The 15331-nt window shown below is 37.4% G+C and overlaps 1 protein-coding gene across 1 annotated transcript in view; it reads right to left on the bottom strand.

Moving 5' to 3' along the window:
- Positions 1-4333: 4333 nt before the first annotated feature.
- Positions 4334-15331, bottom strand: part of cmpk (cytidylate kinase) — a 14491-nt gene continuing 3493 nt past the window's right edge. The window contains exons 2-7 of the mRNA XM_014026002.1: positions 13429-13575; positions 11853-11996; positions 11695-11771; positions 6663-6759; positions 5195-5231; positions 4334-4932 (exon numbers count right to left, since the gene is read on the bottom strand). Coding sequence (XP_013881456.1) covers positions 4916-4932; positions 5195-5231; positions 6663-6759; positions 11695-11771; positions 11853-11996; positions 13429-13575 — 519 coding nt within the window. The 3' untranslated portion in view covers positions 4334-4915. The remainder of the gene's footprint in view (positions 4933-5194; positions 5232-6662; positions 6760-11694; positions 11772-11852; positions 11997-13428; positions 13576-15331) is intronic.

Raw genomic sequence — 15331 nt, 5'->3', positions numbered from 1 at the left:
CATACCAACATTTACAGCATTTACAAAAACAAAACAAAAACATAGAAACCAAAAGGTAAACAAAACCTCATAAGTATATATATATATATATAAACAAATGTCATGCTTCATATTGCACGCACATAAATTAGCACATCCAAAGTGCCTTACATCTGAACTTCTCTCAGCTATTTTCCCCCCAGACTGACAATTAACACAATTTAATTGTGACCATTTGATTGCCTCTATAATTATCAACTGCTTCTACATGTTCTGCAGCGGTACTTGGTCCTGTTGTACAGTAATGTGTGCATTTAAAGGTACTATTGGTTTCAAAGTTTGTTGAGTGCAGACACCAGGCATCAAGCTAAAAACACTCAGGAATATGTCAGCAAATGTCTTTGTAACGGCARAGTGAATATATAATATATATATTTATATATGGAAATGAAAATAAAATGTGTATTGTGAAGCAAATTTGTATCACTTTATTTTTTCATGAGAATCTGTTTTATTTGTGATGAGACTTTTGTATCTTTAAACAAATCTTAAGGCAACTAATGGAATGAAAAACTGCACATGAATCAAACCAAATATTCCACTAATTAATGCAATAATGTGTCAGTGTGAGGAAAAAACTGGAGGTTTTTGTGTTTGTTTCCACACATGCATCCTCCYGTTCTTCACGAAAACTAACTTCAGGAAACAACTCAGACATTTTGAAATAAAGTTCTGTAGGATCAGCCAAATCTGCATGACTGAAGTTTAGAACAATAACATCTTCAGCAGCTCACGGGTATGGAGGAACAATCCTGCCATAATTAAAAAATAATATAGAAATAAATAAATGGCATGATAAAGTCAGTAATGTGGTAAATATTGCATCCAAAAAATAAAAAGAACTTATTTTATTATACAGTGCAACATAAATACCTTTTATCATTTTCAACCGTATTATTTTAACATAATCACAATTATTACATTATAATGATTTTCAGAATCAGAAAGAGCTTTATTGCCATTATCAGTGATAAACACAGACTAGAAATTTTCAGTTTAGTTCGGAGAAGACACACATAACAAACATGGTAGAACGAATGTCCACGGTCTTTCGCACTGTTGCGCTACCTTTTGCAGTTTAAAATGCACACACACTAGGAAAGGTGAGTTTTAAAAAAGAGCTTTGATCCTATGTTTTACACAAAAACACAGAACCATGCGCTCAAATAACCACTCTGCAGTGCAACGCAGCAAAGGAGGGGAGTGGGGTGAGGGGACAAACACATAAGGTGGGGTTCAGCGGAGCCGGTGATGTTCCAGGTTAGTACTCTGTGTTGGAACCAATCAAAGACCTCCAGAGTCCAAACAAGTTGTTATCAGCCAAAGCACAAATCACCAAATTCCAAATGTTCCAAATTCCAGTACCTCCACGCCTCTCTCCATCTGAAACTTCACCCAGGTGTAATCTTACTCCTCACGGGCACACTGCTGAACTATGATCCTCGTCAGAACCACATCCAGTTTGCGACTTATATCCCCCAGCATTTGAGTTTGTGCGTTTCCAGTRCGGGAGATTCCATCCACGGTCCCTGACAGCTTTTGACATTCCAGGACTCTTGTCAGGATCATTTTCATTTTCCGATAAACTCCTCCACAGCCGATCAGCAGGAATCCAGTTATCATGAATCCAAATATATATAGACCTTCAACATCTTCAATGGAAAGCAGGGCCAAACAAATGAGGTTCCACCCCCAAGACCCAGACACATGGCCCGCCTCGACAGTTCCACTGGGACAGCTGCGCTCCCCACGCTCCAATCTCAGTGTKGAAAAAATAGTGTCGATTGTGTTCAGAGACCAGTTGACCAAATCCATAATTCCTTTTGTTTTTGGATGATAGGTAGAAGAAGAAAGGCTTGACACAGCTGCAAAGCAGTGAAGGAGGGACAGGTTCGGGAGAGAAAGCAAAAAGCGTCCGACTCCTCTGAAGGCCACGCCAAAAATAAATAAATTAATTAAAATAAAATAAAAAGTTTACCAATCTCTCTTCTCTCTCAATTTTCAAAAAATTTAGAAAAACTATTTTTGTAGCAACTTGATAATTTCATGGAAAACATTTATTATTCTCTGACTGTCAATATGGGTTTAGAGCAAAAAGATCAACTTCAGTGGCAGTAACGCAATTAATAGAAGATGTAGCAAATGCAACTGATAAAAAGGAGTTTACTGTTGGAGTGTTTATAGACTTTGCAAAAGCATTCGATACTATAGATTATGGCTTACTGTTAAGTAAATTGGAGCGATGTGATGTGAGAGGATTAGCACATTCTTGGACAAAAAGTTATTTGGATCATAGATATCAGTATGTACAAATAAATGTGAATTCTCATTTACTGAATGTAACCTGTGGAGTACCACAAGGGTCGGTACTGGGTCCAAAACTTTTTTTACTTCATATAAATGACCTTTGCAATGTATCTGAGTTATTAACATTTACCTTACTTGCTGATGATACTACATTATATCGCTCTGGTAATAATTTGGAACAGCTTCTGAATACAATGGAAATAGAATTAAAGGTAATAAAAATTGGTGTGATAAAAATAAACTATTACTAAATCATGATAAAACAAAATATATTGTATTTAGTACTAAAGGAATAAAAATGATGTAAAACTAAAGATAAATAATACTGAAATAGAAAGAGTGCATGAAATCAAATTTTTAGGAGTGACACTTGATTACAAATTGAATTGGAAAGCTCATATTGAAAAGTGAAAGCTAAAATGTCAAAAACTATTGCAATATTAAATAAAATAAAACATTTTCTAAATTTAAAAACATTATATATGTTATACAGTTGTTTAATACTTATATACATGACTTACTGTGTGGAAATTAGGGGAAATTCATACAAAACCAACACAAAACCTATGCTATATGCTTCAGAAGAAAGCTATATGAATTGTAAATGCATTAGATTATTGTCATCTAACTAATGACATATTTATCACATTGCATACTTTAACAATTTATGATTTAGGAGAGCTTAGAACAGCATTGACAATACACAAAGCTTATACTAAAGCCCTTCCACATTATATACAGAAGTGGTTCGAAATGAAAGAAACAAACTATGAATTCAGAAAGAATGATTTATTTTAAAAAACAAAGGTTAGGACAAATATTAAAAATTATTGTACCTCTGATGTATACCCTACATTCATGTCCACAATACATGGACATGTAATTATGTCCTGGGAGGTTAAATTTAATTTATTTTTATTATTATTATTATTTTTTAACAGATGATGAAAATCAGTTGTATGAATAGAGAACTTCAATCCCCAAAAAACATTCAAGGACAAGTGTCATTTTGGCTGTTTTCACAAACTTTCAAGGGCCTTGAAATCATTTTTTCAAATTCAGACTTTCAAGGATTTCAAGGACCTGTGGGAACCTGCAACAAAATGAGAAAAATAATCTCAATTTAATAAAGTATTACCAATGTGACATGAATTATTAATGGAAATGTGTTAGTGTTTGACATCTTTGATTCACAAATTCAAAAACTACATTATTAAAATACAGAACACTTCATCTTAATGAGTGAACACCTGTTTTATCTTCACGTTATTCCCATTGGAGAACAGGAAGACTCAGTTTGGAGAGGAGGGTCGATGTTAATTTGATTCAAATTTTTGCCATTTTATTCAGTTGTTTTGGGGTTAATTTGACTTTTTTTTTTGCATGTTTTTCTTGTTTCAATTCCGCTTTACTTTTACCCTCTTCTCAGTTTTCATTCAATAGGTTTCCTTTATTTATTTATTTATTTATTTATTTTTTGGGTGGGGGGGGGTCACCTCCTACCACCTCTGATGGTGTTTACAATAGGTCAAACACTGACAACTCATCAGTAGAACTGCTTAATAACACTAAATATGAATACAGTGTCATATTTTAGAACTAAAATGCTATTTAAAATGAAAAACAATCCGGGGGGCCCACATGTGGTTTTTGTTTCAAGTAGTTATCTTTACATTTAGGTGTGCCTGTGTGGTGTTTCTGCTTATCCCACAACCTACAGATTCCCACCGTCACACAAGTTTGGGCTCTTTTTCCATCCATTTTAACCACTTCTCTTTCTGGTCACAGCCGTCTCCAGCAGTCCCTGTGTGAGAGACGGGGGACACCTGGACAGGTGTCATGTCCACAGTGATTAACACTTGCAAACTAAAAAGACACAATTGAACGGTGTCTGACGCCCCCTGCTGGCTGATTTTATTAAATTGAAATAAAACGTTTTCATCTCTGTAGTWCAAAGTGAGCAGAATTATTTAAAAGGAAGTTGGCATTGTCTTTGCAGCTTTATTCATTCTCCTAAAACAGCATTCAAGTTTTACAAAACATTCATTTTTACCCATGTTCATCAGAACGTTGTCTCAGAATAAAGCCATGGCAAACCTCTAATGCTCAAACAGCAGACAGATGTTTCATTCAGTTTATTGAGAGAATTTTATTGGCTGTTCAGAGAAGGGCGGTTCTTATCACAACCATTTGGTCTGAAGGTTAAGTGTTGCTTCTTACAACATGATGATGACATTAATGATTCTTAGTTTTAAGTGTCTTTGACAAACAGAGAGCCTCTCCACACCAGCGATCTGCTCCAAACTGAAGCCTCAGGCTGAGACGAGACGCTGAGCTTTGAGCTCCGCTGCATCTCCTCCTTCCATTCATACCAACATTTACAGCATTTACAAAAACAAAACAAAAACATAGAAACCAAAAGGTAAACAAAACCTCATAAGTATATATATATATATATAAACGTAATCAAGTAGAACTGCAAGTGATAAAAATGAAAATAAAAGATCAAAGGAAAACGAATGTTCCTGGCAGTTTACAGAAACTCTTGCTTCTTTTTCGAGGATGGCTTTCACTTCTTCAAAAAACCTAGAAGAGAAAATAAAGTTTAGTTAAACTTTTAGGACTTCAAAAAAATCTGTCTTAAACCTGAACTGGCACAGAGCACAATCAGCTGCTTGCAAAAGTATTCACGCCCTTGGTATTTTGTTTTGTGGAGTATTTTGTGCAGATCCATTACTTCAATCCAAATGAAAATCGAGTTAAGTTTCAGGTTTTAAAGTCTGTAAAAGAGAATTCCAGAGGAGTGAATAGTTTTGCTCTAAAGGTTGGGGGCACCTGAAAAACTCACCTTCTTTGTCTAGAATGGTTTTAACATCAGCAAACACCTGGAAAACAATGACAATAACATTTAGAATTTTACATCAGTTTTTCTGTTTATGTTTGCATTTTTTCATGTTTACTGTAAATTAAAATGTTTCACTTTATGCACAAATTGTTTCATTTGGGGACACAACTCTTAATATTTTTCATTAAATGTTGATGTTTACCTTGATTGTTGTGTAGCTGAAAATAAACTCATGATAATCAAACATTTTTTAAACCAGGGGCGGAGCCAGAGCAGCGGGCAGGGGGATGGCTGAAATCTGATTGGCCTGCCCAGCTGATTGACAAGTCACTGACGTGGAATTATAGTCCAAGACAGAAAAGATAGTTTGATTTAATATAAATATTCTACTTTTTCATCCAAATTTCACACATAATTATTGGTTTGAATATCCTTTTAATAAAAATAAATAAATAAATATCTGAAAGTGGTGTCAAAAGGAAACATCTGAATGGAAATATTTTAAAAAATAAATGTTACCAATTATTTTAATATATGATATGAACTATAGTCATCCTATTTACAATGTGTTAACATTTTTAAGACTTCTGAAGATTGATTTAAGACCTTTTAAGGCTAATTAAGGCCTTAATTTTGGATTGATGATTTCAAATCCTTTTAAAACTTTTTAAGGATCCGCAGGAACCCTGTGTAACTCCACAAGCCCCTCATTCAGGTGTGGCTCAGATCAACTCGTTTTGAGGCTGTCTCTTTAAATCCAAACGAAGTGCTTCAAGCCCCGCCCCCCTCCAGCTTTCAGAGCGGTTCATTCTAAGTTTGATAGAGGGTTTTATGACTATATAGCCACGCAGAAACTTTTTATTTACAAATAATAAAAAGATGTCCAGACTCCATCCAGCCTTACGTGTTAGAGCCAGAGTCTGACCCAGAACCAGAGTCTGACCCAGAACCAGAGTCTGACCTAGAACCAGAGTCTGACCCAGAGCCAGAGTCTGACCCAGAACCAGAGTCTGACCCAGAACCAGAGGAGAATGAAGACCACTAAACTATAGTTGGTAAGTCCAGACCTTATTTAGCAGTTCTGTCACAAATACTGTGATGTAATAGTTCAGAAATCATCATAAAAAACAGAGAAAACTGAAAGAGTTAAAACACATGACGCAAACAGAATACAAAGATCACTCTGCAGTACCAGGAGAGACTAAACTCAACTTTTCTGCCTCCTAGAGACTCCAAGTCCAACAAAATGTATTTAATGGGTAAAAAAGTGGATTTTGCAGGATATATCTACTTTAAAGGGTGAAGTCTATATGAAATAGAACAGAATAGTTTGCTTTATTTGTATGTGTCCCTCTGAAACAGCCTTGGCCACTCCTTTGCTCCGCCCCGCTTTCAACCTGGTCCGTTCACCTTCCACACGTCTCCCACCTCTGTCCTGAAAATGGCGTTAACGGCCAAGCCCTGTGCTCACCTCGTCCACAGAACGAGAAGCGTCTACCGTGCGCACCTTCCCCTGTTTCTCGTAGAGTTGGACGATGGGTCGTGTAGACTGCAGGTAGGTTTGGATTCTGCGTAAGAGAGGAGCACAGCTGGTTATCGGGGTCAAGCGTCATGGGGGACTCAAAGGGGACACAAATTGGGTCAAAACACACGTGCAGGTATCCAGCCGTCAGGAAAATAGGTCGACGGAATCTCTACTGTTTTAAATACACAAAGACAGGATAAAATATACAAGTCCATAAGAACTCCTGGAAGGTGTGTCAGAGCTTTAGGCTCAGCATTGCGAGACATTACGCTCAGAATAAGTGTTCTGAATGACTTTCATCTACTATCACATCACATTTTAAATCAGTATCTGTAAAACTGACTGAGTTTTAGCAATTTATGTGTTGACCAATACTGACTAGATGATTGACAGACTCCTGTTATTGGTTGTAGACAAATAACCTACAGGGTTCATGCAGGTTTCAGTAAGTTAAATTTAAGACCTTTTAAAGACCTTTTAAGACCATTATGACTGACATTTAAGACCAAACCGACACATTGATAAAAACATTCAAATGGTCCCAGAAATTTTAACATACAAACCTTTAATTGCTATCAGTTTAGCTATKAAAGAACATTTACTTTTAATAAAAGTCACTAAATTATTTTAATAAAACAGTCATATCTATGAGACCTTCATTTCAACTGCTGTGGACCGCTTCCATCAGAGTGTAACAATCACTGATATTAGCCAAGTTTCATTGAAAACACACTTTCCCATGTTTAAACCACAAGCAGTGGACATGACTGAACTTCTTTGTTTTTTGGGTGGGTGAACAAGCTGCCGTAGGCGGGGGGCTGTAGTGGTAAAGAGGTTGAAAACATGGAAGTAAACTGCTATTTTTTTTCTTGCAGTTATCACAGGATTTATAGTTTAACCACAGACTAAGATCAGTAGCAAACAGCACTTCATGAAGATAGATCGAATCAACCTCTGATTACAGAGCTTTACTCTGTTTATTTATGCAGCCAATGCTTCTCGGGAATGATCGAAAGTAAAAAAATTAAGACTTGACTTRATTAAATTTAAAGGAGACCAATTGTGGGTCCTAGAAATTTTTATGGTATGTCTGTGGGCTATCCAGAYCATGTTCATTCAATTTAATGCACAAAATAATTCTCAGATAATAAAATGTCCCATTTTCTAGTTCTGCCTGCTCTGACTTCCGTACAGAAGAGCTGTTTATGTTAATGAGCTCCGTTAACTCCGCCCTCCAAAAATCTGTTGACATTAACTCCGCCCTCCAAAGCCAGCGTTTACGTTAGCTTGACTAATAATAGCAGAAGCTCCGTTGTACAACCATATGAGACCCAGAGGCAGAGTTGTGGTGGCAGCTTCTTTTGATTTTTTTTCTCCCCCTCTGCTCTGCGTTCACTCTGCATGCTGTTACCAGAGCAGGGACCAGCAGCGGTCAAAATACCTCAGAAACTCGAACAAATAGGCTTTAACGAGGCTTTAATAAGCTAAACAATAGAGGTACATGAGAAAACGTGTTCATTATGAACGAAAATAAATAAATAATTAAGCTGTGTCCGTGCCAGTCTAGAACCCTGGTCTCCCACTCTCTGGTCCAACACTCTACCCATTGCCCTATTRGAGGCATGTTGTGAAATGAGCTGCGCATTACACAACAACAACCGTGATGGCTCTTTATACTGAGGAGGAGGAGCTTCACCCGGGGGTTGCTAGGTAATGGGCTGAACGCAGGTTCCGGTGGGTTGTCGTACGGCTTGTGACATCACAAAATGATGGAAGTATAAAACTTGTCGTTGATACACATTAAAAATACATTTACTTACAGTAAATATGCCCCTGGGTGCATTTTTTTGGTCCTAGGACTGTTTTTTTAAGAAGTACATACCCAAAGTTGAGTAAAAAACCTTTAAAAAGTGAATTTTGCATAATAGGTCCCCTTTAAGACTTTGAATGAAAATCTGGGTGTTTTTAAGACTTTTTTAGGCCTAAAATTTTGATTTTCAAATTTTAGATTTTTTTAGACTTTTTAAGACCCTGCATGAACTCTGTAACTAATGAATTGTTTAATTTATTAACCAGGAAACTGTCACTGAGATCACAGATCTGTGTTTCAGGGAGGTCTGGTCCTGCAGGCAGACAAGACGTGTTTTACAAACCTGACCAGGTTTATAGGACTTTTTGCTAAAGGCCCTGTCACACTAGACAACTTATAAAAGATTTTTTATATCTAAATTGCTAATAAAAGTTAGATATTTGATCAATTTGTTAGAACTACATTATGTAGATGCTGAAAAGAAGCTTCCTGTTGATTTTTCAATTCCATCTTCAATGTAGACGTCTTTAAAATGTTCATAAGTTGTCTAGTGTGACAGGGCCTTAACAAGCCAAAAGGACTAATACTAAACTAATACTAAAACTTTAGATAAAACCTCATGCAATGAGCAGAACTGTTGTGAAGGACTTTCAGCTAAAACCCACAACAAATAATAGTGAAGCTGTGTCCAGATTCAGAGGCTGGCTCCTCTGAAGGCCGAATTCGTCGGCCGCTTACGTCACAGCGCCGCGCCGGAGGCTGTCCAAATCTGAAGACTCCTCCGATGCGGACAACAAATGCGTCCGCTTTTTGACCCTGATTTGAGGGATGGGTCCGATGGATCCTGCTCGGCCCAAAATGCATTGGGGGCCGACAGGAGATTTTTTTCCTGCTTGTAATAGCGGAYGAAGCAAGAGAAAGGTGTACAGAGTTAAATAAAAATCTGGCGGTGTAAAAATGAAAAGTTTCAAGYGGTTGTGTTGTTAATGGTTTTGTCATTTGTATAGATGTGTTTTAATATCATTCTCGTCAGAAATAAAACAAGTTGGTAGAGAGAAATAAACATGCACCTACGGCCTACATTAGTTCTTTACATATTGCCTTTAAGTTAATTTTTTTGTTTTATGATATTAATACCACTAATATATTAATCGTGTTTTCATCCAGTTGTAGAGTGAATTTTTATCGAACTTTTCAAAATTCGCAAAAAATTAAATAAATAAAAATTTGAATCTAGACTGTTTCCATCCATTTCCCCTCTCGACTGTTTGATGCGAATAAATGAGGCTACGCAACGCGTGATTACGTCAGACGTCGGCAACAAGCTTTTGCGGTAGAAAACAGGAAGTGAAACTTGCTAACTAGCAGTGCCTAATCGTCTCGGGACAATGGAGCGATTTTTTTGTGAATGCCTTGCTATTGGGCAAGTTGTAATTATTCTATCTATTCGGCTAGTACAGGCTATGTTTAACGCTGCAAGGAGACGTAGGGAAATAAACGCAATGTTAAACTACGCAGCAGAAAATCGCCTTTCTGCTGGACGAGGGACGAGGCAGGAAAGCGGAAACAGCTGAATGTCACGTGAGGTAAATATACGCTACCTCAGAATTTATTCGGCAAATGTTTCCATGTCCCGTTTTGAGCATTAACTACTTTGCGAATCATCCAAAAACCGCCTCAAGCGAGCGTAAAAACTTTTCAGCGAATTGAGGATTTTTTTTCCCGAATTTTGCTGTTTCCATTAGGGCCGTTTGTGGCAACAAACGATTATTTTTATAATCAATTAATCACTGATTATTTTTTGGATTAGTTGACTAATTGGATCATACGCTAATTGAATATAAAACATACAGCTTATCGTGCCAGAATGCAGCTGCTATTATGGGCGGCACAACGGCTCAGTGGTTAGCACAGACGCCTCACAGCAAGAAGGTCCTGGGCTCGATTCCCGGTTCGGACCTGGGGTCTTTCTGTGCGGAGTTTGCATGTTCTCCTCGTGCTTGCGTGGGTTTTCTCCGGGTACTCCGGTTTCCCCCACAACACAAAAACATGTACAATAGGTTGCCTTCAGGCTCAGGCCGCCCTTGAAAAAGAGATCTGAGATCTCAATGGGATTTGCCTGGTAAAATAACAGTAAATAAATAAAAATAAATTATATAACCATCGTTAGATTTTAGCTATATGCTAACTAAAAATAATTGCTGTGTAAGGCAAGTTCTGCCTTACAGATATTGCATTGCACAGGTTTCTCTTTCTTAAAATGATCCCACACTTTTGAACTTCGTTGCCAGGTAGCCATGATACCAGAGCCTGTCTGTATAATGTCTTGTGACATCCATGGCCTACCCCAGTTACCACTACTGTGCATGTGTGTCAAGGACAGAAAGACAGATGTGGCAGTGGAAGGTGTCAAAGCAGTTTGGAGAGAAAAACAAAGTAAAGAACAACAACAACAAAAAAAAGAAAATGATTAATCGATTATTAGTCATCGATTATTTTAATAATCGATTAGTCRTCGATTAATTGTGGCAGCCCCAGTTTCCATCTGACTTTTTTTCGACACTTCTAAATGCGCATCAAAAAGCCTTGATGGAAACACGGTTAACGATATTTTGATAAATTCAATCTATTTTTGATTTTGTTTGGCATCATTACGGCTGCTAGTTGACAGGACGTACGTTGGGTAAGAGCAGGAATAAAGCAGAAGACTAGACCTCCCAAATTTACAGCCACTTTTTTCCAATCTTCGCGGTCGACCAAGAACCCGGCCCACCTTGACCTGGTAGGCCGGGTACTTTGAAGCACCCTGGCCCTGGATTTGGACACAGCTTACAACTGACTAAACTGCACCCTTTTTTGTGTTTTCTAAAGTGAGTTGGCTCAGGCGGCCATTTTAAATCAGGTTAGCTATTAAAGTTAATCCATACTAGATGTACAGTATATCCAGTGATTGTAAGTTTCACTGAAATAAATGCAGTGGTTCATGAGAGTTTGCAGACAGGTTTAAGAACAAAATACCACAACATGTTGTGTTTGGAGCTATGTGTTGAGAAAACCTTCAGCTATAGATACATCATGTTTTAATTTAATGTCTGYAACACTGAGCTGCAGCTTTTTTTGTGTTTGTTCACACCAAACAGCAATAATCAAAAGTGCAACAGTTGTCACCTTTTCTCCAAACTCTCTCTGTTGTCATCTGTCCGTCCACTGCTTTTCCCCCGTTCTAGACATCTGTTTATGCAAACCTGGACACAAGAAAAGACRTCTTGTCCTCAGTTAAAAGCTCAGAGTGTAACTAAAACCCAGCTCAGCTTCTGCAACGTCACCTCATTGCCGCAGTCGAAGAAAAGCACAAATCTGACGTCGGCGTGGCCGTCCATGACCCGGTTCCATCCCTGAAGGTTGTCCTCATTACGGGGGAAACCGTCAATAAGGAAGTAGCTCTTATCTTCCTTTTGGCTTTCCATGGCCTAACAAAGAGAATGTCACACTRATGAGAACTTTTTGTGATGAAGTAAAAAAAGAAATAGACAAAGTACAGTATCTACAGATCCACAAAGCAGAGATGAAAAGTTTCTGCTGACTCTAAAACAGACAAAAGATATTCAAAGAAGAACTAGAGATGGAAAAATAATCTCCAGCTCTCCCTCTGTTGGAACAACATTTTTCATATGCACTGTAAGTAAAGTAAGACATAAAATATATCAATGATCAATAATTTCAGTATTGAAATGCAGCAAATGTGCTTTAACTGATTATTTTTGTCAATCAAAGCTTTTAAAATACATGATTCTTGTGTAAAAGTGCCAAAGTAACGACTCAAAYGTGTGGAACAACAAGAAAAAGCACAAGGGTCAGACCCAAACAGCCTGAAATACTCTGCATTTAGTTGAATTTGAAAAAATCACTACAGTGAAACATTTTGTAAATAACTTATCAGCTCAGCGAATTAGATACAGAGTGACAAAAGGAGCAGAGGATGATCCTTTCTAAAGCACTCCACACCAAAGCAAAGCAAGAATGGTTATTTCAGATGAAGTTTGTTTTAAATCAGCTGGGTGGAAAGGTTTTGGCTCCCACTGATTCACAGCAGAAGAGGATGTAACGTGCAAAACTGAAAGAGATAAATAATTAAAACGTTAAACACTCACATCTCACTAAGTTTCACTTCAAAGTTTGGATTATTTTCTGTCGTTTCAGACAAATTAGCTAAAATAAATAATAGATAATAATAATAAATAATTTTTTTTCGTTTATTGTTCTATTTTTTTTTAAAGGAAAAGCTATTTCGTCTTTTTTTGTTGTTTTTAAATACCCACAACAGTAATTATTTGTATGAAAATATGTGATCAATACTACCGGTACTAGTACAAAAAAGTAAAACGTGTTGATTAGCTCATGCTAGCCTGTTGTGTACTTAAATAATAATCCATCAGAATTATCTTTAAAGAATTTGATGACTACATATTAATAAGAATTGAAAAAAATGCTTGAATAAATCATTTGTACTAGTTTTTATGAAATTCAGTATAACCTATATGCAGTATTTTTCTTGTTCACATTGATATGGTCTTTTCATTAGTCCTGATGTGTAAAAATAATAAATAATAAAATTCACAATATATTTTTTAGTTTTATAATGTCACCTCCACAGGCCAGAAAGTTTTCCAAAAAGGCCTCAAAAAGGACCACCAGTTGATAGAATAGAATAGAATAGAACGAATAGAAACAGTCTTTATTGTCGCACGCGGGGTGATAATCAGTTATAGCTTGTTTTGCAGCTCTGGACACATTTTATTAGTGTCAAGTAGCAAAAATGGCTCTTTTGAAAGGTTGCAGACCCCTGGCTTAGAGCATATTAATCCTGATTTAAAGAATAAGTCGACCGGATTGGACTCATACCTTCCTGAGTAAGTTGATGGTGATCTCCACTGGCACTATTTTACCCTCCTTGATGTAGGTGTCAATGAGCTGCCCGTCCGTCGAATCCTTCCTGCTTCGCTCTGCCCTGAGCAAATCCCCAGCTGACAAATGAGTGCAGCTGTAGGTCTGAGAGACAAAAACACATTATTAATCATATTTTCACACCATACATAATCTTGAGTAAGAGGAAAAACAACTGAACCAGTCCATGAGGGAATTTTAATAATTTCAGTTTGTTTATAAAGACAGGGAAGCTCTGAACTGAAGACGGTGTTTACAGRCAGAAAAAGATCCTTCTTCCTCCTGGCTAGGAGAAAGTCGGTCCTTGTACAGTGAATGAAAGGAGTGCCTGTGCAAGGCCGTCATTCAGGTCTAACCAGTGAGTAACGTCTGTCAAACAGACATGTGAAGGACCATTTCATCCAGAGGAAAAACTTGATCTGGGAAAACAAGAAACATAAGTCCTTCTTACTGGATCTATCCGAACTAATCCAGCCCTGCTTAACCTGTAAGACTGCATGAACAGACAAAAGGAAACAGTCTGCAGTCACTGTTAAAAGTCTTTATTATTTTTTTTCCCTTTAAACAAGGCAATGGCAGTTTTCTCAAACAAAAAGTTATGGCTTTTTGTTGTTTGAGCGATGCATATAATCAAGGCTGAAACATGATCCAAGAAAGAAAAGTGGTCCAGAAGCCAYTTTAAGCAGGTAGAAAATGTTGAGGTTTGACAAATTACATAAGAAGTGAACTTAATTTTAGTAGCAGCAGCAGCTCTTAYAAAACGATGTCAGTTTCTGGCCCAGTTTAACATCAGTTTGTACAGAAGGTCATGAAGGAGGTAAAACAGACAAAGTGATGGTAGAGGTTTGTGATGAGGCTGAAACTGATCGAGCACTAATGTGGTTCTTGACAAAACTAACGTCATTATGAGGAAGACTAGTAAAACTATGGATCACCATGCAGCAGACAATACAGTCATGTRGGGACTTTGATAAAACTTTCAAACTTATTTTTGAGCTGTTTTTCCTTTTTTCTCGTAAGGATTTATGAACTGACTCCAAAACTATTTAGTGTTTTTTTTTTTTTAATCGGACCACCCATTTAGGATTTAGAGGTCATTAAAAAGGTTGAAAATTAGGAAGCAAGTGCAGCATTAAAAAATATCAGAGCCCCATAGAGCAATTCACAATTTCACATCAAGTTTTCAACCCAAAGCAGAAAACAAATTAGATAAAACATTTAGAAAGTTTCAAAATGATATTGTGGGGGCGGGGGAGTGACTGAAGATCACAAAAACCTGACCCACACACTGCCGGGGTCGGACAATGCATTAATCAAAGTACCTAAATCAAGAAAACATCAGTCTCCCTTTACTTTTCAGAATGACAAAGTAAGAAACACACTGTGAAGACAGGCATTGCACTTAAAAAACACGCCATGAACCAGTCATTGACCTCATTACAACTAAACACTGTAGGATAATCAGAACAGAAAACAGAGAAACATCACAAAAAACTTTCAGTTTCCTTCAAATGTCCTTCTTCCAGCTCCTCTGGGAGCACTCCTCTCCCAGGTTGAGCAGAGTTACAAATCTCTCTAGTGTCAGGGGKACATGTCTAAAACACCTTCTTGAGGGAGAGCCCAGCTGCCCTGCAGAAAACTCAKTTTGACTGCTTGTATCCTTGATCTTGTCCTTCTGAGGGTAGTGTCCCTCAACCAGATGGGATTACTAGACCCTGGCCCTGGATCCATGCCTGGGAAAGGGGCTCACTTGCCAGCACCTGGTAACCGTGCCTCAAATGATACAGTGGTTTGCAAAAGTATTCATACCCCTTGAACTTTTCCRTATTTTGTCACATTACAACCACAAACATAAATATAT

The sequence above is a fragment of the Austrofundulus limnaeus genome, unplaced genomic scaffold (genome assembly GCF_001266775.1).
Source record: "Austrofundulus limnaeus strain Quisiro unplaced genomic scaffold, Austrofundulus_limnaeus-1.0 Scaffold516, whole genome shotgun sequence".
NCBI classification, from domain to species: Eukaryota; Metazoa; Chordata; class Actinopteri; order Cyprinodontiformes; family Rivulidae; genus Austrofundulus; species Austrofundulus limnaeus.
This window is presented reverse-complemented; position numbering and strand designations above follow the sequence as displayed.